Raw genomic sequence first — 25,730 nt, 5'->3', positions numbered from 1 at the left:
TTAGCTTGCTTGTGGAAACTGTTTATTGACTGACAAAAGGGAAAAGTGAAGGCCACACAACTCATAATCCCGGTTAAGCCTGCTGAGACCCTGGCACTTCAATTTTCTTTAATGAAACACACTTCCTGATTTATACAAACAGTGTTTTTGCAGTCTAAGAATGAAATAGGTGGACCTCCGAATTTTAAAGTCACACCTTTCAAAGCTGGCACAGCAGAGTGTTTAATTCCTTTTACTTCTACCACTGTAGACTGGGAACAATAGGAACAAGGTCTCCCTAAGATGGTTCTTCTAAGCCAAGAACGCCATGTAAATGGGTCGTATCACTGCAAAAAGCAGCAATAAATTTCCTCCTATCAAAGTAAGAAACAAACCAGTATAATTACTTTGTTTCAAATGAAGGTTGAGAGCAGTTAATGTAGCTGAAGGTTAAAAAAATCATTTTCATAAAATACAAGAGCAACCAATTTCACCATTAAGTAAAAGTAAAAACTGGGATTTTTTTTTAATTAGTCCAAATGGCATTATAGAAATCTAGTAGAGTGCTGCTGTACTGACACTATGACAAATCAGTAGGGTTTGCTTTCTTTCTCTTTCTTTTTTTGAAACCCGATGTTCTGGATAAAGTTCTGGAAATACTCCAATTCTAAGGCAGGGATCTGTTTTGTTTTCCATCATGAGTTTTCTCTCCTTGGGTTGGATGCTGGAGGGGTGAGGCACATTTGCCAGACCCAGGCCGACTACCTAGTAGTCATCAAGGTCAAAAAATTCATCATCTCCTCCTTGGTATTCCATTCCCTGGAAGTCCACTCGGTACCGCAAGATACCTTTGGAAATAAATGTTAAAGGGAAGATATTACAAATACTTCCTATTTAAGAAGAACATTCAGCACAAAACCTGCTTTCTGATACCAAAGTACTGAACTAGACTATATTTCCTTCCCTCTAGTGTTGAACATTTTTATTCATATTAGAACACACTGTTTTAAAACTTACGGTATATAGAAAATCTCAATTTAAATTGTTGGCGTCAAACAAGTTTGCCACTAAGAATTCATGTTAGAGCAGTGCCGCTAATTTGACCTCTAAAAATATGCTGATTTGCTGCACATAACATTTCATTTCAGCTTTAACCAAATTTCTCATCCACTTCTATGTCAATTATATTTTCAAAAATTCAACAACAGTATATGTGCAAAGTTTACTACATCTGGAAAAACTGAAATAAGCAATTCACTATGATGGGATGGAACTGACAGAATGTCTAATTTAACACAGGAAAGCAAGAAATCACAGGGCAAATTACTTTTGGATTAAAGTGTAAATCTAAAGTGACTGATATCTGGGTTGCAGTCTGAATAGCATATATTTGTCCAAAAAAGCGGAATAGATAACAATTGTCATAAAAGTAGCAAATGATTGGAACCATTCTTAAATTCTTACTGCGATCTTGCTGTAAACAAATAGTGTACCAACTAGTGTGCTGTGAAATTATCTCCTATGTTAAATACTATTCCTGGAGATAGCCACACATTTTCAGATCTCTCTTTATAGAAGATAAGGAAACGTGCATTTTTCTTCAATCCACCATTTCTAGCCATCATCCCAAATTCAGAGAATATCTGGCATCTACAGTGCATGATGGAAGAAGGAAGGATAGCATTGTCATAATCAGTAAGAGTAGGCAATCTTCATCCTGGTTAAAGCTGCAGTGTTATGCTAAATCAAAAAGTCTAATTCATATATAAAGGTAAGCTTACAGACCACAATGTTGCTTTCATATCAGAATATACATGCATTCAGCACACTGATGTCTCACATAATGCCAACCATCTTTCTCACCATTTTTAAGTACAGGTAGTCCTCAACTTACAACTGTTCTTTTAGTGACTGTTCAAAGTTACAACAGCACTGAAAAAAGTGACTTGTGACCCTTTTTCATACTTATGACCATGGGGTTGCAGTAACCCCATGGTTACGTGATCAAAATTCAGATGCTATGTCCCAGGGTCATGTTACCACCTTTGGCGACCTTCTGTCAAGCAAAGTCAATGGGGAAACAAGACTCACTTAACAACTATTACCAACCTAAATGCAGTGATTAACAACCGTCACAAGAAAGGTCATAAAGGGGGCAAAACTCACTTAACTGTCTCACTTGGCAACAGAAATTTTGGGTTCAATTGTGATAATAAGTCAAGGATTAACTATACTGTTAATGTATTTCGCTCAATCTCTTTACCAGATTGATCAGTGAAACTTAGTATCAACCGAAGATGCTTTCTATAATGAGAAAGGCAGCATATACATCTTATCTATTCCAGCACTCAGCGATAATTATTCTTACCGCAGTGCAAATCTCATTTAAGTTGAATAAATGTACTTCCAAGCAAAGATTATCAAGGAATCCTTCCAGCTATCAGATGTACAGGAAGCCTAAATTATCTGACAAAATTATTGGGATAATTATGGAACTATTATAAACATATATTCTCCATGTGGTAATTTGCTTTAAATTCTTATTGCATTGTTTACACTAGGCATATTTATATTATCATCTTTAATCACTACATAAATCAAGGACTCAATCTTGAAAAAGCTGTGGGTCATATACACCAGTTTTTCTTCCCCTTGTGGACAAGCATATTTGTGAGCAGTAATCCTCCAAGAGATTAAAGCATGTCAATGCAACTTGCAAACTATCAAAAGTCTACATAAAGCATCCCTTGAAAATAAATTCAAGTCAAATAAGGAAATATTGATAGAACTGTAAATTCTATCAATGTAAAACACAATTTATGTCAAAAATAGGAGAAGACTAGTGGTCTGGGAGAGTACTGCAAATAGTATTTGGCACAAATGCCAAAATAAACAACCATTTATTGAAATAATATTTCACAGGATTTTGGCATTCTCTATTGAAATTGTGCAAGATTTTGACAATCATGCCAATTGGGACACAACAATGTAGGTCACATAGTAATCATGCACTCTATTGTTTTCATTTTCCATTTACCTCCAATCCCTCCAAATCCTTTCACAAACTGGGATCCTTCCTGCGACTTGTCTGTCACAATTTCCAACGTGGCCCCAAATTTCTTGTAGTTGTTTGCAAACCATTCAAGCAGAGGCATACTTTCTATGAGTTCATGCTCCTGTCCTGTCTAAAAGAGATGACAAGTGTACCTATTAGCAATGTTTTTTCAAATCAGTAGGCAATGTACAATCAGTATTTATGTCATTAGATGCAGAACATTGTGTTGCCAAAATAAAGAAGCATGCAATAAAAAATAACCAGAATGCCTTTCATTCACTTTCCGTAGTGTATAAACCTAACATCATCACACCAAAATGAATTGTCAGAAAGTGTATGTCACTTATCTCATGACAGTGTTGGTGAGCCTTTTTGGCACCGAGTGCCGAAACGGGAGCACGCACATGCACACGGGGGAGCACCAGAAATCAGAAGAGCAGCTCCCCGGCACACATGTGCATGCCAAGAAGCTGGTCACCTGGTCTTCCTGTTTCTGGCATGCATGCACACGTGAAGACCAGCTGGTCAGTGCACATGTGCGCACCGGAAGCTCAGCTTCCTGGCATGCGCATTGGGGAGCTGCTCTTCTGGTTTCCAACGCGTGCAAAGACCAGCTGACCAGCGTGCATGAAACCCAGAAGAGCAACTGATGATGGCTGGCGTGCCCTGAGAGATGGCTCTGCGTGCCATTCTGGCATAGGTTCGCCATCACGGTTATATGAAAATCTCCATATTAGGGCCTCATTCTAGATATTACTTATCCCTTTAAAATCCTGGTTTGAAACAAAAGGATTTAAAAACTATCACCTCTACAGAATTATCTGCTTGCTAATTTCACTGTGCCCTATTATTGTCAAAGAGAAGGACCAAAAGAACAAAAAAGGCTATTTTGCTGATTATTGGGAACCCAAAGCAATTCCCTTTCTCTCAAAGTCTCCATTATCTTGTTAAATGTTTTAAATAATTCTAGATGTATGACTGTTTTTTGCCAACCCCTTGTTTGTAGACAACACAACAGACTTCATAGGCTCTATTATAAGAACTTTCTCATTTTTCTCCTGGGATTCTGCAAAACCCTTAAATCCAGCAGCATCTACTAAAAGTGATGTCAAAAAATAGGGTTTCATAAAAGATAATAGCAGAGACTCAATAATTCTTAAAGGCACAGAACAGAAATAAAACTGTTACAGCCATCGATTTGGTTTTCTTTCTGATGGCAACCATTTTCTAAAACAATTTATTCCAAGGGCATTGCTTCATGTCCTTGCTCTTGCCTACTAAGGCAAGGAGGAGGAGCATAGACCACTGCTTCATATCACTGGAGGGACCACATGACAGCATGACTATTAGAAACAGTGTGTTTCCAGTCCTTTCCTGAAAACTGGATTGAAAAAAGGCAGGTAATTATTTGTGATTTATCTGAGATGTCTCCACTGAAATGATGACCATCAAAATGCCTCAGGTGGGGGGAAAAAATAAATCCTGGCTTTTGATAAATACCTCTTTATCTGTGAAGTGGGATTTATCTTTTTCTTGTTCTGGTGTCAAATAAAGAATCTTCTCTTCTGCAGGAGGGGGAAAAAGCATAATATGCATTAAAAGCACAATTTCCTAAAGTGAAACAGATTATCCAATTAGCATTACACGAAATATTACCAATACAGATTAAAGAATCTATTCATTTTGGGGAGCAGTTGTGGTCCTTTACCACATCTCACACTGTTCTGTGACATAAAAAAGATACTAAAATATTGTTTGTTAAGAAAGAAGATGCAGGAGAAAATTACTAACTCTATGGATACCAGCCATCCTCTTGAAGAAAGAAAGCATTCAGCTTTGCTTTCACCAGTTTAAGAGAAACCAACATATTTGTAAACAATGCCCAATACAGAAGACACTGATGTCCTTTTATTTTTCTAGAAGGAAAAGCAGAACGTCACTACTGACTAAATTGGATCGCAAATTCCAAGAGTTTTTTCCCTAGCATATTCAAGTAGAAACTGCAACCCAATAGATGAGTATGAAATATTCTAAAATTGTTATGAAAATGCAGAGGGATGTCACATACGATGACTAGTACATGGCTTAAGCATGAGGAAAAGCACTGAAATAAAAAAGCAGACACACTGAAACTACTGGATGACCATGAAGGAGTCCCACAATAGAAAACATAAAAGAACACAGTAATTTCTTCCAGAACTTTCATCTTGCTACCACGTATAATGTTTGTTACTGGAAAATAGTCTTTTTCTTTCTAAATCTAATATGGATGAGGGCAAATATTGTCCTGTTTTTCTGTCCTATGCACTTAGATACATTTGCACGATGGTAACGCAATAGCTGAAAAGAATGAAGCCACAACTATTAGGATAACTGTAGTTATCTCAACCAGACAGGTTCTGATCATAATCACTGTAAAATCAGAGCCACCTGCATGGATCATATCCAATGAGTACGCATACAAGTAGTCCTTGACTTACAACCACCTATTTAGTGACCGTTGAAGGTTACAACAACACTGAAAAAAGTGACTTATGATTGTTCTTCACAGTTGTGACTGTTTTAGATCCCCATGATCACATGATCAAAATTTGAATGCTTGGCAACTGTGATCCCTTTTGTGACCTTCTGACAAGCAAAGTCAATGGGGAAGCCAGATTCACTTAACAAAAGTTATAACAACTGCACTGCAGTGATTCTTTTTACTGTTGCAAGAAGTCATAAAATGGGGCAAAACTCACTTAGCAACTGTTTTGCTTATTAAGAGAAATTTGGGGCTGAATTATGGTTGTAAATCGAGGACTACCCATACAAGTAAATTCAGATACAAGCATTTCTTAAGAATGTTTAAGCACGTTTGTTACCACTTTACCTACAGGATTTTAGGTATATGAATCTATTATCTTTAATATTATTTTATGTACATTTACGAGCTTTTTGAGACACTGGTATTTAGGTATGTAATTCTAAAACTAATGTCACAAGAATTATTTCTGTCAGAATCTATGGATTTCCATTAATGAAAGCAGCAAGAATGCAAACATTTACAGTGACCTATACAAATAATTCCTGAAATCCTAAGAGCAAAGCGATAGGTATCACATACCTTCCGTGCCTTGGCAATGAAGTACATATCTCATTATATCCAGGTTCTCATAAACTATCAGGATTTCTACTGCTCCCATTTCTAAGGCTTTTAGAGTATCTTCAACCCCAAAACAATATTTTCCTGTGTCCTGACTGATTTCATCAAAGTATCGGCCTACATTTATTACAAACCAGAGAGAGAGGTTATAAAATATGATTATTTTAACTCCATGCACAAAAACAAATTAATTAATAAAATTAAGAAGAGTTCATTAATGTGACAGATACTGACAAATATGTTTAGGAGATAATGGCAAATATGTTTAGGAAGACAACAATTCATCAGATCAAAAAAATGAGGCTAATGACCACCGGACCAAATACTTTTTACAATTTCTTCTTTTGGGTAGGTGGGGATGATTATGGGCAGCTACAGGGTATTCTTTTATATTTCGGTCCAGATTCAGACAGCACTGGTCACTGTTATAGATTATTTGGATTGAAGCAATTCACTCTTCCGGTGATCTTTGATAGCAATAACCATAGAAACCTTCTGGACCATCTAAAAGGATTGGGAACTAGAGACTGTGTCCTACACGGTTGTAGGGAAGAGAAGTAAGATGTTAGGTCCGTAAGAACTGCTGTGCTTGCCCCTTGCTTTTTAATGTGTACATGAGGTCACTGGGTAAGGTCATCTATCTATTTGGAGCAGGGGTGAGCATGCATACACACACACACAAGTTGAAAAAAATAAAAATAAACACCTTCAAAATAAAAGCAATGCAGTTGTATTTTGTACATAGCATACATTTATTTATATTTGATTTCTAATTCTGGACTGAGCTCACATGGGCCAGATAGGGATAGCTAAAGGGCTGGACATTTTTCCGCACTTACTGCATCTGCTGATTCTCGCCCAGCCGCCCTATTTAGGGCAACTCGCTCCCTCCTTAAGGTAGGGGGAACGGAGGAGCCCTTGCAAGGTAGAGCTGAGGAATTTGTGCAGTTTCTGTTGGATAAAGTCGCTCAGATTCGGATGGACCTGGACTCTGATTGGGCAATACCAACTTAGATAATGGGGGCGGGTCTTAATCCTATTGTGTGGGAGGAGTTTGAGCCAGTGACTCCTGAGGAAGTGGACAAGGCTGTAGGGGTGATGAGTTCCTCTACTTGTTTGTTGGACCCGTGCCCCTCCCGGCTGGTTTCGGCCAGCAGGGAGATGACACGTGGCTGGCTCCAGGCTTTTGTTAACGCATCCTTGAGGGAAGGGTCCTTCCCGCAACCATTAAAGGAAGCGGTTGTAAGGCCCCTCCTCAAGAAGCCTTCCCTGGACCCAGCAGAATTAAAGAACTTTCATCCAGTCTCCAACCTACCCTTTGTGGGAAAGGTTGTAGAGAAAGTAGTGGCACTTCAGCTCCTGCGGTCATTGGATGAATCGGATTATCTGGACCCTTTTCAGTCTGGCTTCAGGCCTGGCTACAGCACAGAAACTGCCTTGGTCACGCTGATGATTTCTGGTGAGCCTGAGATGGGGGTCATTCCTCTATCTTGGTGCTACTTGACCTTTCAGCGGTTTTCGATACCATTGACCATGATATCCTTCTGGGGCGACTAAGGAAATTGGGAGTGGGAGTCATTGTGTTGCGGTGGTTCTCCTCCTATCTCTCTGGTCAATCACAGTCGGTGTTGGTAGGAGGACAGAGGTCGACCCAAAGGCCCCTCGTCTGTGGGGTGCCTCAGGGCTCGGTCCTCTCTCCCCTATTTAACATCTACATGAAACTGCTGGGTGAAATCATCAGACGACACAGGGTGGGATATCAGCAATATGCTGATGATACCCAGCTGTATATCTCCACCCCTCGTCACTTCAGTGAGGTGGTGGATGTGATGTGCCGGTGCCTGGAGGCTGTGAGGATCTGGATGGGAGTCAACAGGCTCAGACTTAACCCAAACAAGACCTAATGGCTCTAAGTATTGCCCCCTAAAGACTATGTTGATTGTCCATCCTTGGTTGGGGGGGGGAGAAAGTGCCCCCCTCAGAACAGGCTCGCAATCTGGGTGTCCTCCTAGACTCACAGCTGAGATTGGAACAACATCTGACAGCTGTAGCTAGGGGAACCTTTGCACAGGTTCGTCTGGTGCACCAATTGCAACCCTACTTGGATCAGGAGGCTCTCCTCACAGTCACTCATGTCCTTGTCACCCACGGTTGGATTATTGCAACGCGCTCTACATGGGGCTACCCTTGAAGAGTGTTCGGAGACTACAGTTGGTCCAGAATGCAGCCGTGCGAGCTATTGTGGGTGCACCTAGATACACCCACATTACATCAATTCTCCACGAGCTGCACTGGCTCCCTATCGGTCTCTGGGCGCAATTCAAGGTGTTGGTTATTACCTTTAAAGCCCTACATGGCTCAGGGCCAGCCTATCTTCGAGACCGCCTTCTACCGCATAGCTCCCAATGACCGGTAAGATCTCACAGAGTCTGTCTCCTCCGGGTCCCGTCAGCTAAACAATGTCGGCTGGCGGGCCCACGGGGAGGGCCTTCTCTGTGGCTGCCCTGGCTCTCTGGAACTAATTACTCCCTGAGGTCCGGACTGCCCCCACTCTACTGGCCTTCCAGAAAGCGTTGAAGACCTGGCTCTTCCGGCAGGCCTGGGGCCGTTGATCTCGCTACGGTGATCTTGCGAGACCCGGCCACAAATTGGAGCGTATGAGTTTTAATGTTTTCTTTTTAAACTTTTGTGTGGGATATTGTTCGCATTGTTTTATTCTTTGTTGTTAGTCAGGAGTCTAACAGAGTCCCTCGGGAGTTGGGCGGCATAAAAATGCGACAAATAAATAAATATGGCCCAGGGGCCGTAAAATACCCAGGTCTGGTTTGGAGTAGCTGCCGATACCCAACAGTAGTTTACCACTAGGTTCAAACAAGATGTGGTAAGAGCTACTGATTGATGGATAGATTGAAATAGTGGCCAGGAGAGGCCCCAACTCTCTGATTGCTATGCCAGTTATGACCTTTTCTGCAGAAAGAAGAACTACTAATACTAATTTATCACTACTTGTCTTTACCACTACCTTATGCTCTATATAGAACTGCCGATAAAGCCCACTCAAAAACAAAATTACTCCAAACTGCAATGACCTGGTTTGTATTGGCATTCATCCCCAATAGAATATTACATCTTTGTTCCAGGCACTATTTTAACTTCCTATCTGCTTCTGAGTACAATTCAAAACTGTCATCCATAACGTTCTATGACTTGGCAATAAGGCTATTCAATGGGATTTCATCCACCTCAATTTGAGAAAAAAGTGCCACTTTTCAGTATTAGCATATATTCTTGAATAGCCTTCCCTCAAAAATCAGCTGTTCTGCTGTTTTTAACTTTTGAAAATTGAGTTATTCCACAGGGATTATGGTAAGTAGGAAGCCCCTTTGCTTTGATGCTTTGAATTTTATTTTAATTGTACTACAGTTGTTTTATTACATTTGTGTGTACTGTTTGAACAAAAGGTTCTGATACATGATTTGAAAAACCCAGATGGGGAAACAAACTTTTACTTTGTGACCAACCTGGAGGTTTCTCTTTGCATAGAGTTCTGACTCAGTAGCAAGTTACAGAGTCACCACTCATACAGTCACCAACACGGAAGCAATAGCATTTTCTTCTGGTAAGCTCAAGGAGTATGAACCAACACAAAAAACCAATATGCATATGCAACAGACCTTAAACTTTGATCAAATATGACATTGTGTTAAAAATATTTTTAATTCAGAATTTTTATATCTGTAACTAACACCAAAAAATGTTGGGTGGAAAGCTGTTACCTTAAGGACCTTAAGGACAAGATAATTCCTATAGAAACTAACTGATAATAATAGAGATATTGGATCTTTATTTTCTTTTTCTTGCATAACTTAAGTGACAATTTTTGTATATTTGACAATACATTTATGTTGCATGCAACAATGAATAAATGGATGTGTATTTCTTCATACCTATTAGCTTTTTTTCTTGAATGAATTTCACATTAGACAGGACCTCAGTGGACAATTCAATTGCTTGATTGAATCCATTTTCACCACCATATGAGATGTCAACTAACTTTAATACTTTGGATTGCAACCTCTGCAAAAACAGAGGTCTAATATTAGAAAAGTCAGATAAATGAACAATTAAAAATCTAAAAGTATTACCCAACAAGGTGAAATAAATAACCAGCATTAACTTTAAAAAAGTAATTCCAACCTCAAACCATTTCATAATTGTATCATGCAATGCTTAAATGTAAAGCTTTATTGTGCAAAATATGTGCAACATTTCATGAACAACTAAATTCTACTTGACATTGCATTTATCATCTTTTAGTGATTTTATTATAAGTTCCTTTTGTCATGAGCCACTCAAAGTTACTATTATTAAAAATGATAAACCCGTGAGGCACTATAACCTTGATGTGATTGTGGCGCTTATGTGCTCTGAAGATGATGAGAGCTATACCAGATATTAACAACAACATATTGACAGTTTACATCCTGCAAATGATAACTTTAACATCATCAAACATTTGCCTATCCCTGGTTCTTGGGAAGGACTTGATAAGTAGATGAAAATGCCAAATGCAGTCTAAACGTCTAGCTGACTATGCAGAAAAAATAACAATTCCAATGGGCAAGATTTAAAAATCTTTTCCTTTAGTATTCTCAATGTTATTGGTTTTCTATTTTACAAATATAGCTCCAAGATCCACATATTTCAGTTGCTATTAACAGCTTACTTTTGAAAATAACAACTGAAATAGTAATCCATACAACTATCAATAAGATAATACATTTGTAACTGCTAGTAAAATTAGCAACCATCATTAAATTACTTCTACTTACCTGATCAAACATATCTGATTGACTTAATTCAGTTTTGAAATCAGCTGACCCTGCTAACACAAGACCAGCCACGTTCACCTTGTCACCAGAAATAAACAGCTGCACAGCAGTTTCTGCTACTTTCCTTACATAGTTGTGACGTTTTTCCATTCTCAAACGAGCAAAACGCAAGGCAGATTGGCCTCCTCTCCCTTTGAAAGGCAAGAGATATAAATATATAACATTAGCTCTTGTATCTTTCAACATTCAAATCGAACAGCCTTGATTGGTCTAGTTAGGGTTTATGACTAGCATGACAAACTTGGGTCTATCTCAAATGTCACCTGCCCATGCATGGCATGTAGAAAGTCAGGCAATATGTTAGCAAAAGTTCAGTGATGGAAAACCACCCCAAAACAAATTTTCTCTATCACTGTGTCCTATCAATGTCACTCAGCAGAACTTTCTTATGTGATTCAGGAACTTTTAGGATCTGGCCTAGCTAGAAATCATTCAGAACCCTGTAGCTCTTTTCTGTAGCTCTTCGCTAGACTTTGTACTAAATCAAACTGGCAATAGTTTAAGAATCTATATGTTCAACAGTTCAATCTACAGAAATTAAAAAGATGTCGGGTCAAGATTTGGGGGTGAGGGAGTGCTTCACTTTTCTGGTGATGCAGATAAGATGCCTGGTAGTATGAAACAACTGTATATAGTAATTACTAGCTTCTTTTTCATCGCAGATTATTTTATTTAATGTTCAGCTGGATTAAGGAGATTTATAAATTCCTCCACATGAATATAAGTTACTCCAGCTTCATAAAAGGAGGTTGCAATGAGGCCTGTCCTGGAAAAATGGATTCAGAAAATTTAAATAATTATAGGCCAGTGAATAAAATTTCTTCCTGGACAAGATGTGTACACGATGACTGATCACATCCAAATATCCTATGAAACTTATTATCTAGATCCACTTCAATGGGATTAAGCTTGTTTTGGTGGCAAAACAGTTATAACTGTCCTGTTGGATTTATATTGCTGGGACAGCTACAACTCTGTTGCTCCCCTGAAACTCTTGATGAATTTTAATACCACGAATCTTGCTAATCAACATCTATGTAAAAATACCAAGACCATTAGGAATGTACTGAATAAGGATCAATGTACTGAAGTACCATCAAAACAAGTCAGAAGTGCTGTTAGTGGCTAATTTATTTGCCAAGTGAGAGGAAATCAACCTATTCTTCATGTGGTTATATCCTCTAAAGCAGGGGTCCTCAAACTTTTTAAACAGGGGGCCAATTCACGGTCCCTCAGACTGTTGGGGGGCTGGATCGACTGGGGGGGCGTGGCTAGTTGGTCATGGCCAATTTAACAGTCCATTGAACAATGCACACAAATTAAACTTTAATTTGTTTTGCTCCTGGGGGTGTTTTATTTGCTTTTGTTTGCATGTTGCTCTTTTGGTTGCTTTTTCTTTTTACTAGATCGTTTTTTTCAGCTGTTTATAGGAGTCTAATGGTCCACTTCAGGAAACTCAGTTTTGCAGCAATTCTCAGCCCCAAGGAGCTTGAGAAACCTGTCTCTCTCTCTTTCTTTCCCTATCTCTCTCTCTCCCCCTCTTTTCCTCTCTCTCTTTCCTTCTCTCCCTCCCTCCCTTTCTGTCTCGCTTCCTCTCTTTCTCTTTATCTCTATCTACTTCTGGAGGCAGGGAAGATGAAAAACGGGCCATTTTTGCCTGTTTTTTGGCCTCCTTTCCCCCCTCCCCCCAACCTTCAGAAGCATTCTGCAGGCCAAAACAGCTTGTTTTTTGGCCAAAAATGGGCCGATTTTGCCTGTTTTTTGACCTTTCACATCCCCCCCCCAAAAGAAGCATTCTGCAGGCTAAAATTGTTGAGCTTATCTTTTGGTTCCAGCCCACAGGGCTTCCGAAGGCACGTCCTGCGCCGTGAAGGGTGGGCGGGGCAACCTTGTGGTGCTCTGCGGGCCGGATTAATTACTTCAGCGGGCCGCAGTTTGAGGACCCATGCTCTAAAGGATCAAGTTCCTAGCTAGGTAGGGGAGTTTCTGGATCCATCTTTTACATTAAAGGCTCAAGTAGCACAAAGCATTTTTCATGAGGTCAGGCTAGTGTACCAGTTCACCTCTTCTTAGAGATAGTTTTCTACATTATACCATGCACTAGCAACTTCACATTTAGATTACTGTAATGAAAAGTAGGGTGGCCCTTGGACAGTTCAATTAGTGCAAAATAGTGTAGCAGTTTGCAATCCCTATTCAAAGTAGGGATTTAAGGATTTAAGGTCATTTAAGGTCAATTTAGAAATGGCAAGCAGTAACCCAGCAGTGGGAGTTTTCATTGTTGGAATGCCCTCAGTGAAGTATCCTTCGGGTTTGTCCTTATGGTTAAAATACCTGTGTTTTGTTTTATATTGTGTATTTTATATTGTGTATACTGTTTTTATAAAATATCTTAATGTTTTAAATTTAATTAATACATTGTTTAAAATGCAATTTTAACTGTAATCCACTTAGATTAATTTTAACTAGGAATACAGAAATATTTTCAATGAGATAGCAAGTAAGCAAATTTGGAACATCTATTTCCATACATGTAGTTTCTGTTCTGTACTAAGTTCATATTTAAAAACAAAACAAAAACCTCTCATATCCAATGTTTAAACATCTGTTTTAATGAATGATTCAGATGCAATTGGAGTATTGTCTGGAGCCATTTCATAAAACTAAGCATACTCAGTGATTACTTTGTCAGCTGCACAGAATATCAATTGATGTTAATTTGATCTCTTGTCTTAACTTCAGCCTCCAGATTACTGTACCGGAATTATCCAAACATATTGAGAAAAACAAACTATTCAGGATACAGCCTTTCAGATATCACTGAATTGCTTTCAAGTCTTACTCCCCCAAAATTATTCTTTCTAAAAACACATCAATCTTTCTTATTTTTAATACAATACCGTGCTTCTTTGGAAGATCCACTGTGAATTTGTGCAGAACCTCTCTGGTGTTTCCTTGAAGCGTTCCAAAAAGTGCACCACTACCATCTATTACAATGAAACCGAATTTGCTATCATCTGACAATAGTGCTGTAAGAGCCTAAAAGTCAACATGACAGAAATTGAGTTTGAACAAGCTGATGTACAACAAATCAGACGAGAGATATTCTCCTGAAGGAATGTTTTTATCATTTTTATAAACTTACTTTTGGAGTATACTTTTATACTCATAATTACTCCAAGCTCTTTAAACTAACAGATTCATTTGAGTTTAAACTACCATCATTGTACACTTTCGCACTTAAATAAAAAACACAAGCAATGTTCAAATACAATTTATACATCATTTTGTGAACAAGAAAGAGATATTCCAAGATGAATGAAGCTCAAATGATTTGAGCTGTCTGATACTACAGCTTTAATAATATCAGTAAAGTGCCAATCTTAGAATGGCAAAATAGGCACATAAAGCAACACACTCAAATGAACTTGTGCACTGTATAATTTTTGGCTCACATTGTTTACCAAGATAAAAGCTGTTAGTGATTTCTACCAGGATCAGTAATAAAGTGTGTGCAAGCGTCACATAAGCACCTGATATACAAACTGAAGGTAACACGCTGCAAGGCTAAGATTAGCTGTGGTGGTGAAGTGGTTAGAATGCAATATTGCAGGCTAATTCTGCTGACTGCCAGCATTTCGATCCTGACCTGCTCAAGGTTGACTCAGCCTTCCATCCTTCCGAGGTCAGTAAAATGAGGACCGAGATTGTTGGGGGCAATAGGCTGACTTTGTGAACCGCTTAGAGAAGGCTGTGAAGCACTGTGAAGTGGTATATAAGTCTAAGTGCTATTGCTATTAGCAAATCCACAATCTGACTTCTCAATTTCACTAAGACAGTCCATTTAAATCACTTGGGTGATATGTGATTATGTAATGCTTTGCAAAACAAAATGCAGTAGAATTCAGTTCTCTGATTATATTCACATGTTCTAAAATTTTCTTTTGTCTCCCATTTCCTTGAAAAATGCAATTGTCAACAGATTTTTAACTGGAAGTTGTGGAAATGATGTTCAGGAAAATGGTCATGTTCTCAGACATGACTAGACTTCCCAATGCTCAGTAGCTTTTCTTGCTATTAAATAAACAGTAGATTGTATAGTTCACTTTAGAAAAAAATAGTTAACTTACCTCTGTATGAAATTTATTATCACACAAATACAATGATGTATTTATTGGTTTGAAAGGTTCAAAATCAATGTTCACTTTCTTCTCTTTTCCTTCTTCTGTCACAATTGTTCCACAGTAAACAACCAGACCATTCGGAGGTACTGTAAAAAAAGATATAATGTTAAGTACTGCTGAAGCTTGAATCATTTTATCTATAATGGAATTAGCAGGATATTTTACCTTTATTATATAGTTTTAGCCGTTGCTGTACAGAAGTAATGGCGCCAAGGACTGAAAGACGATTCACTCGAGACTTAATATTTGATGCTGTGCCAAACTCATCAGCTAACATTTTTGCCACTCGGGAAATCTGGTCTTTGGGGGGAATGATCAAGGATATCATGCTGGTGCCATTGCTAAAATGAACAAAAGAACAAGGATAAAGATTCAAACAAGCAACCCAAATATTTAAGGGATAAGATTTCCATACTAAATGTGGACGAGATGGGCAGTCATATAAATTACTGCAAAGGTACAATGGTTTGTGCCCATAACAACATTTGACATGATACTGCAATGGAGGGTTTTCATTTTGGCATACTTAATACAGTTAAAAAATAATGGTTTCACATCCTTTAAAATTTGTTCTTAAGTACTGTGGAAACATCTCTCTCCCTATTCTTTTTTTAATATATTCTATTTAATAAATGTCCAGTTTTCCCATCTACCTGAATCACACACTTAAAGGCAATTAACAAATTACTCATCTTCATACTGGAATTTTTCAATCATAAGGGATCTGTCTGTCTGTATGTTTGTTTGAACACACACACACACACACACACACACACACACACACACACACACAGAGTGTTTGGATCATCAGCTAGTCATTTAATCCTCCACCAAGAGTATGCAAATATTTTTTTAAAAAAATACTTTAGATTCCCTGTACCAGTGTTTAGCATTTAGCTGTCAGGGGATCAAACATGAGTGGTATCTCTTTATTTAATCTACTTCTCTCTACAGAAAACAGTAAAGGTAAAATTAGTGTTGCAAAAATATGCTTTGATGGAAATTCACTAGCAGTTCTCTCTCTATCTTCTCAAAATTGTCACAGAAACCTCCTACAACCAGTGAAAAATTTTGTCATATTGACCTTGCCAATGTTATCTCACAGCACTCAGCTACCTATAGGTAGTAATAGTGTCCCTAAGCAATAAATTCCACCTTCTGGAATGTTTTCAAAGCAAAATGGAGCAGCAGTTCCTATTTGCCAAAACCTTTAATAAAGAGCCTTTGGTTTGATGCTCAAATCTACTGAGATGTTTGAGACATGTCAACTTTACAACACAAATAGATCTTAGATACAGGTAACCGATTAAATTGTAGAAAATTTAAAGAAAATTATATGGATATAAGGAAGTGATTTAAAAGAGAGCTATCTGTACATCCATTTCAATAACTGCATGTCAATATGTACAGAGCAAATTGCAAAACTGCAATACACTACTGCTGCAGACCATAGAAAAAGTTATATGGGTAACTAAAATAGGTTTGAATAGAATTAAACCTAACAGGGCTTGTTTAAAATGCCTTCAGATCAAGTTCAACTACTAGTGACAATAATGATCTAAACATAGTTTTCTTGGCTACAGTTCTGAAATTGTTAATTCCCAATACAGGTCATTGCTTTAGAATTACCTGCAAGTCTCCTCAGTACTACCAGGCTAATTCTACTTAACTTCAATTTCCTGACAAGGATGGCCAGGTTCTACTGCCAAAGGTATTCCAAAACGTTAGCTGTTCTTATACAATTCAATGGAGGAACTAATTTATTCAATATTACCACAATGGTGCAACTAGCTTTTCAAGACCATTTCACACCTACTTGACACATTAGTCCATTTCTGCTGGCCATGAGGCGGGTCCGAATTGTGCTGCCTGCCAGTGCCCGCTGCGTGAAGACAAGCCTTGTGGCCCCCCCGCTCCAACCCACCATCTCTCAGCTTGCCCGCAGCCTGTCCAGATCACGTGCCTCCCTCTGCCTGCTACTTGGACAGGTAATCAATTCACCTGCGCTTCGCAGGCTGCAACCAATCCCAATTGGTCCTGCACCCTCACTGCCTCCGATGCTGGCCACGCCCACCCCTTCACTAGGGCTTATTTTGGGAGATGGCCTTATTTTCAGGAAAACACAGTAGAACACTAATAATAATTAAGCTGCTCAGTTTCTTAAATTATATAATAAAACTGTATTTAGATTAAAAGAACAAAGCTGTGTGAATCATACAAGATCAAATGTGACTGTGCAACATGCACAAAAGTCAATCAAATTAACTGAATAATCAAATCAGTGTTTCATACACCTCCTTTGCAAAACATACTCCTGCCATCTGCTGGTTAAATTAGTAAGACTTATAGTTAGGAGAAACTGCAATGATGAAAATCAAGATCTCTATCCTAATCAAGATTCAGATTAATTTTTAGGATTCAGTAGTTTCACCTCACAAGAAAACTGATTTCCAAATCTTTCAATTATCCAGAAGATTTTGACTCAATGGGTTTCAGTAATAAAACTCTGCACTGAGAAACAGAGTTGAGTGTGTTTTATCTGCCCATAGTGAAGATGAAATAGCTAAAAAAAAAAGTGAAATAACAGCTTCGATGGAAAAGTACCTGTACATTTTAAGGCAAAATTTTAGGGAGCTGTGGATTATTATGAACACTCTGTGTTGGACTTACACTATGAACAGAATTTTCCAGTCCCTTAATCAACACAGCAATTAGAAATGAGAATTAAGACAAGACTATCTGGAATATTTTATTAATTATCAATCAGTAGCTAAGTCACATCTTTGAATTGCAAAATATAAATTATGCGTAAGTACTACTTTTCTAAAGAAGCAATTACAAGCAATTAAAACATTTAATATGGTAAATTTGAACCCATTTGAATCCATACTTTCACAGAAGCATACTAATTATTGTAATAAAATATATTTATTCAGTTCGTACAGGAGGATCAGTCAACTAGGTCAATACAGCTGTTCTCTCACTTCATGCAAGCTACACTATTAAGTATCAACAATTAGTAGGGAAAGAGAAAGCCTCTAGAGTACAAGACTGTTTTCATTTTCTAGAGTACAAGACTGTTTTCATTTACTAGTTACTAGTCCACTATAGCATCTCTCTAATTATAGAAACCGGCTGTTGGATTTTTGCAGTTCACTTTGAGATTTCAGTTAGGGTTTGTTAACTGGTGAAGTTAGCCTCATGTAATCTTTGCAGCCACTCTGTTCTCTGAAATTTAATTTGGGTGTAGTTAGGATGTTTTCCAAAAACAACTATTTTATGAAGGGTCCTTGGTACTCTCTGAGCTTGTTTTCTTACAGATGTTTCATTACCCAAACTAGGTAGCATCATCACTACATCTTCCAAATGTGGCTCTTCATGGGCTGAGTTGATGGGTATCATACCTGATCATGGCGCTGGGCTTGTATTGCCATTTCAGGCAGCTATGGAGCCACATCTGTTCTTGTAGGATAATATCTCAGGATGGGAGGTCAGCGTGTTCAGTCTACTTGGAATAAGCACACAGGCTAAACTCCAGGACTAGCATGATGCCACCTAGGAAAAATTATCCTAGAGGAAAGATAAAACTAGGCAAAAGCAATTTGATCCTAGCCAGGATTGGTTGGGTGATACTAAGAGTTGTTGCAAGCCATTCCAATGGGTACAGTGATGGCCATAGGCCTAAGAGCAAGTTTTGACAGCAAGTCACACCTGTACGTACAGAGCTATATAACCATGAGAGATCAGACCTGTTCTGCCTCAGCAGAATCTGATAGTTTTGTGCTTAGTTCCAGCTAAAGCATATTGCCCTAATTGCCCAAATTACTAATTATTATTATATCTGCTAAATCCTGCTCCTTCAAGTGTACATGACGTGGATATGCCGATCTAAATTGGCAAAATAAACGAACACATTTTTGTACAGCACCAAAATATTCTATTATAATTATACTACACCACCTGAAATAACATTCCCTTGTGAAGCATTTTGCTAACTTCTAAAGCAAGCACTTTTACCATTGGGTCTTGCATCAGAAATAGCAGTAATTTATTTCTAAAGCTTCTTCCTCAAACTGAGGGAAATTCATTTGTATTGTTTAATGAAACAGATGAGGGTGGACTTGATCATACATTTTTATTTACTTATTTATTAAATTTATATGCTGCCCATCTCACTATCAAGCAGCCCTGGGTAAATGAAAACAGCAGGCATTATTTTGTATTTAGGTTCTTTGATAGACTATGAGATACCTAGGATACATGGATTAACTAACCCAGAAATACAAATAAGGAACAAAGGCCTAAGGGTGAGTCAGTTAAGTAAGTAGCTTTATTTAACTTATAAATGAGGCTGAGACTTAGTATTAACATCTGACAGCCTGTCATATATTCCTTTGCAAAAATACAAGTAGAAAAGACCTTTCCAAGAATTTAAAACAGGATCTCACCAGAAAATGGTGAGATCACCAACAGGTTATTTAGGATAAAGGCTGACATAACAGGACCAGAACAATTCAAATTAGAGAATTAAAGACATCTAAGATACAAAGGGTTTTACTGATAACTGTATGTTATTCACACCAGCATATCTTTAAAAAAGACTAATAGCAAGATAATTGGAGAAAACAAGCAAAAGAAGTACTCATATTCTTGCATCCAAAATGTTTTAATTGTTGCATTAACAGGGAAATGCAAATAGGAAATGCAAATAAGCATTTTATTAGTAGAGAAGCTATTCCTGCAACAATAATATGCTCTTTTGCAGTTCTCTTCGAGGATTCCATAGTTGTAAGAGTTTTCTTTTTAAAAGGTACTATGTTTCCTCATTTTATAAATGTAGGAGAGGTTAACTACTAATAGGAGGGAAAAAATAATTTTTAAAATTGCTACTATCAGAAATTCAAGACTTAATCATTTAATTTTCCATCTAGCTTTTCTCAATTTTAACACCAAAATGATTTAGGATTCAAAGCAGTTCAAAGCCATACCATATTATTATTATATTATTCCATAACAAAATAACTTGTTATCTAAAGTTGTTTTCCTGGTTTTGCAGCCTCAAGGTAGGATTGAAAGTTTCCATACTGACTGGAAAAATATGCTGTTCATAAAGCATAGTAAAAAGATACTGGTAATTTCACAAGTGTAATTTCCTTTTAATTATTCCATATAGATAATTTGTGTCATTCTCTTTCATATACATGCTTCCTATTCATTTATAAATAACACTGAGGAAGAAGAGGAAGGTACTAAACACAAATATTATAAAGCAGTTGTAAAGTTTTCCAATTTAAAATTTTCCACAAAATTCTTATCACTGTAGGCTCATACAGCCATAATCTACAGGTATGTATGTGTGTGTGAACACATAGAAGCCCCCATCCTAAAGATTTCTCACAAGTGCTACTTGCTTGTAGACCAATTTTATTCTTTCCACCTTATTTCTAATTTCTTCCTAACATTTCTTCCTATCCCTAGGTTTGGAGATCCTCAAATCTTGATATTCAGGATACAGATACAGAAAATACTGTTGACAGGGGAGTTCTTCCTTATATAAGCTAAAGCATTACTGAAAACTGCTTTGAGCTATTTGGAGTCAATGATTTTATAAAGCAGATTAGCAGGAATCTCTACTCAGTTATAATACTCTCTCATTTAATAAAAAAAAAACCTCCACTTAGACATGCTGCCTGTTATGAGATCATTGTGCAACAATCTATATTCCAAAATAACTTGCTAGGTCCTAGAAAATTCCTCCTAAGACATAATATTCAACTTTGTGTATTTTTAGTTAAGATGTTGCAAGTTTGTTATGCTGTTGCTTGAAACACTCATAAATCTAAAAACAGTGCACCTAAAACCAAATTTTATATGAAAAATTCACAATTTAAAAAGCACAACTTTCCTGATATCTCCACACATGGCTTTTTTTTAAAAAAAGTTGCAAAACTCAAACTTTATTAGTATCTGCCTTGAGTTTTCCCAAGCCTATAGCTTAAAGGAGTCATGCAAACATAGAACATAGACTGAAGAATTAACATTCAGTTGCTATCTTTAAAGCTTGCCCAAGGTCTAAGCCCCATTTTCTGTACACTTTGTGAACACTTCATAAAGCAGTGGGTCTCAACCTTCCTAATGCCGCGACTCTTTAATACAGTTCCTCATGTTGTGGTGACCCCCAACCATAAAATTATTTCTAAGACCATTGAAAATATGTGTTTTCCAATGGTCTTAGGCAACCCGTGAAAGGGTCGTTCGACCCCCAAAGGTTGAGAACCACTGTCATAAAGGCAGGCTTTGCAGTAGAGCAGTAGCAAACCCCAAACACAAAATATTCATCAGCTGGAATACATTATTTCCCATCCTTTTCAGAGAAAGCTAAATTTCTATGTTACTGAAATGTCAACTGTTTAATATTTGTATTAATGAAGTATTTTTTTAAAAAAGAATTTATCAATATGCTTTTCATGAAAAATGTCACTATCAAGATCTTTAGGAAAAGTTAAAAAATACTATGATTTTAAGATGAAATTTAGACAAGAAAGATCAATAAAACACTTTATAAGATGTTGTTTCCTCACATATGCCACAAATTCAAATCCTTCAGTGCATTTAGCTCACAAAATTTCATAACTCCTATTAATATTCTGAATGTAGTGTATTGAAAATTAGTTTACTTGTCTCCTGGCCAATCTTATTTAAATGTAAAATTATTTAGCTCCAGAAATGTCAATAGGTCCCTCAACAACTGAAATACTGTATAATTATTAGCAATGATAAACAGGCTTTTGAATTGTATTGTGCTTGCTGTCTGTTTTATTGATTAAAAAGTATACCCCAAAACTGCCAATGCTTAAGTTTTCAAAGTGGCAAATTAAATAGAAAGATGGGATTCAAATGATTCAAAATATTTGCACAAAACTCAATTTTGGAAGGTGCAATATAAAACATGCAAAGCATTCTTTCACTGCTCCTGAACAGAATTAGAATGCCAACTTTATATATTAAGAATCCAAATGTTGTTGTTCACTTCTTCCATATGTTGGATAGTAAACATATATGGCTGTAGAAAGTTAACTGGAGATAGTTTTCCTACCTGGAAATTTCTTATTTACGTGCTCATGAGGGACAAAAGGATTAAAAATTAATTGCTTTTTCCATTCCCAGCATTACTGGTAAATTGCTAACACAACAAATTATAACTAAATGTCAATTAGTCATAAACCCTATTAGATTTGATTTGGGAAGGCTCAGAGGGAAGTAAGGGAAATTTGCTCTCTCAATAATCAATATAGTATTCTGATTGAACAGCTTTTTTCAACTGGTTGTTGAACAAGCCATAGAGGCCTAGTTCTTATGCCAACATGAAGTCATAGTCAGTAGGTTAATGCATCCAAAAGAAAATCATGCATATTGTAACTTATTAGTTAGAAACTGAACCCCTGCAAGAAGACTCTTTGTGAGTATTTACAGTACTTAATTCAGAAGCCTAAAGATAAAGATAAACCAAAAAACATCAACAATGCTGATAATTTCTAGTGAACATACAGAGATAATTTTGGTTACTTTCAGTTAAGTCAGTCCTTAAATTGAACAACTTAGCCAAGCAAGTCACATTTTTCATAAACAAAGGAGGCAAAAATTCTTCATGCATCTTTTCCCAAAGCCTATCATATACAAATCTATAAGGTACATAAACAAATATTAGTGACAAGCAAAACTTGCCATCTGAGCAACAGAACATTCCAGAATGTTCCATACAGACTATGCTGTTCTGGAAGTAAATCCTATATATATGTAGGAAGTGAGTTGAAGTGTCCTGAAAAGATTATTCTGGATAAAAAAGAACTGTTTTGGGGCTGGAGTACTCCAAAAAGCTTTGGAGGGTTTCTTTTTGGAGCAATTTCCCCCACTCCACTCCAAAAAGAAGAACACAATCTGGAATGTTCCAGTCTCAAATCAGATTAGTCAGAACTTCAGTTTCATTCCATTACTTAAAACACAGCTAAGCTTTCATAAATATCTTGGAAAAGATAGTAATTCAGCAACATTAACATGTCCCTTTGGCACTTGAATTTATATATATATATATATATTTGATGGGGTCCATAAATTTTTTCTAGTAGGCCATTATTTCAAATTATTCACTGAATTAATACATTCTCAAAGTCCCTTTCACATAGTTAGCATTCAAATGAGGAAAGTCACTGTCCTTTAAAACAGGCCTTCTACACAACTGCAAGGAATGGTTGTGTATTAGTTCAACAACCAAATGTAAAAACAGTCATACACTCAATTCTTTGAGCATGCAGGGCAGAAAAGCAATAAAAACTATCTTTCTCAGCTAGCACAAAGCCAGAAATATTCCCTTACTTGCTTCAATAGATGGAAAATTACAGAAAAAATCTTAGGAAAAGAGGAGCTAATGAAGGTTACTAAGACAAGTGGTCAGTTGAACATGCCAACTCTAAAACATCATGTACCTGTTGTGCCTACAACAGTTTAAGGTAAACAACCTCTGTACTTTGAAAACAAGAAAGGAACAGGATTAACTTTTATAACTAAAAATGCTATTATATCTATATGAACACATGTAATTATTTTTAAGCCACCTTTTAATTGATGACTGACTGTCCAGCAAGTTCTAGTATGCAACTGAAAGTAAAATATCCCAGAGACTAAGGACAAACAAGACATAAAAAACTTGATTGGCCTGCTCCATAAATTTTGAGTATAACAACAAAATTTTGAGTATAACAACAAAATTTGTGGGCACAGTAAAATGGAAGTTCAGAGGAATACAAGGTGAGATGAGGAGGAAAAAACTATCAAGTATTAAACAATGTTTTACGTGGAGTAGACATGATTCTATACACTGGCTTTTATAAAATCTATTTTCTGGATTCAGAATGAATATCCCAAATGTCTTTCAACATTTAAAACAGAACTGCTGTTTTAAACCTACTAGTAGTCCTCCATCATAGAAGAAAAGAAAAAAAAAAACACAATGAAGCTATCTGAGCAGATGTGTGTGTGTGTGAAAAAGTGAAATGGAGGCCCATACTTACAGACTTAGCTGGCCTTAACTAGTTTTATTGTGACTTGAAAGTGTCCAAACTGCACCCACAGGTGTGTGTCACAACCTCAGGCAGCAAAGGGGCCACGTCCCGAAATGGAGAGCGTGGCTCCGTCTGAAGAGAAGAAAACTCCCCTCACAAACCCGAGGACGAGTCTCAAAAGGCAGGAACAACCGCCTCTCTTTTCTCTCTCCCCCCCGACACGCTTCTTCTTCTTCTTCACGGCTGCCCCTCACGGGCTCCTCTTAACTACACGCCTCACCAAGAACCTTCCCCAGAAACTTAAGGCCTAACTCACCCCCAAAGTAAGCCTCGAGTTTCAATTTAGCGTTATCTCCTCCGGGCCGGAACCCTGGAGACCCGGGAAACGTCTCCCGATATTTCACACTTTTTTTTTTTTCTGAGGAGGAATTTTTTTTGGGAGGGGGGGGAAAGCATCCCACGCATTAACGACCCTCTCCCCCCCCTCCCCCGTTTTCGGCCCAACCCGCAAGGTTGCTGCTTCTCCTTCCTCCCCAGCCCCCCCTCCCTCCCCCCGCGCCCGCCCCACCAACGGCCCACACGTGAGCGCCAAATCCCTTCGGCCGCCTCCCAAGGTCTCGGTCTTCTCCCTTACCCGCGCGCCGCCTCGAGGCTCTTGATGAGCTTCTTGATCTTCCAGATCTCCACGTTCCTGTCGGCAGCGCTGGGATCGTCCGCCATCTTCTCCCTCCTCCTCCTCCTCTTCCTCCTCCTCCTCCACCGCCCCTCCTGCGGGTGGAATCGAGCCGCCGAGCCGCCACGAGGAAAAAGGATTGAGAAATTTGGGGGTGGGGGGTGGAAAGGGAGGGAGGGGGGAGGAAAGGAGGAAGCAAGGAGCCGTTAAATCCTAAAGCCGATGCCAGCCGGGCTCCTTCGGTTCCACCAGCCGAGGAGAGCGGCGGCGGCGGCGGCGGCGACCACCACCACGGCCCGCCTGCCTCGCTCCCACTGGCGGGGCGACTCTCCCGCCCGGACGCGCGCGCTCACCTCAGGCCTCGCCGCCGCCGCCCCCCCCTTCTTTCCTTCCTACTCCGGACTGCAACGAAGGGTTCCTCGCGACGGCGCTTGTGACGTCGTTCGCCGGCTTCTTCCTTCCTTTCCTTTCCCCTCCGCCTCTCCTGCTCTTCCCCCTCCCTCTCGCTTCTCCTCCGCGCTGCATGTGTTGCAATCGCCTCACATGGGGTTTCTGACATAATTTCCGGTCCCGCACCAATCTTTTTTTTTTTTTAATTAAAGGAAACGAGGGCCTGCGAGGAGGTGGATTTTCAGCTTTCCGCCACTTCTCTGTCTCTCATTGGCTACGTGCCTTCCGAAGTTTCTCTTCATTGGGTGGATTATGCCCGTGACGGCAAGGCGCTCCCCCCTCACCTCATATTA

General features: G+C 38.4%; 1 protein-coding gene across 2 annotated transcripts; it reads right to left on the bottom strand.

The window, feature by feature from the left end:
• ETF1 (eukaryotic translation termination factor 1) lies at nucleotides 1-25,534 on the bottom strand. Of its 2 annotated transcripts, XM_070933040.1 has the most exons (11): nucleotides 25,341-25,534; nucleotides 24,949-25,082; nucleotides 15,421-15,596; nucleotides 15,202-15,341; nucleotides 13,972-14,110; nucleotides 11,012-11,202; nucleotides 10,127-10,256; nucleotides 6,141-6,296; nucleotides 4,535-4,599; nucleotides 3,017-3,164; nucleotides 1-827 (listed from the first exon to the last, which is right to left on the bottom strand). In XM_070933040.1, exons 2-11 carry the CDS (start codon nucleotides 25,032-25,034, stop codon nucleotides 745-747), a joined length of 1,314 nt encoding a protein of 437 aa, XP_070789141.1. In that variant the 5' UTR covers nucleotides 25,035-25,082; nucleotides 25,341-25,534; the 3' UTR covers nucleotides 1-744. The 2 variants fall into 2 exon arrangements, with proteins under 2 accessions (XP_070789141.1, XP_070789142.1); XM_070933041.1 differs by lacking the exons at nucleotides 24,949-25,082; nucleotides 25,341-25,534 and adding an exon at nucleotides 24,631-24,753.
• Nucleotides 25,535-25,730: the final 196 nt, after the last annotated feature.

This window comes from Pituophis catenifer, unplaced genomic scaffold (genome assembly GCF_029215685.1).
Source record: "Pituophis catenifer annectens isolate HBS135680 unplaced genomic scaffold, rPitCat1.0.hap2 SCAF_1, whole genome shotgun sequence".
NCBI lineage: Eukaryota > Metazoa > Chordata > Lepidosauria > Squamata > Colubridae > Pituophis > Pituophis catenifer.
Note: the sequence above shows the minus strand (reverse complement) of the source record. Positions and strands in the feature narration are given on the sequence as shown.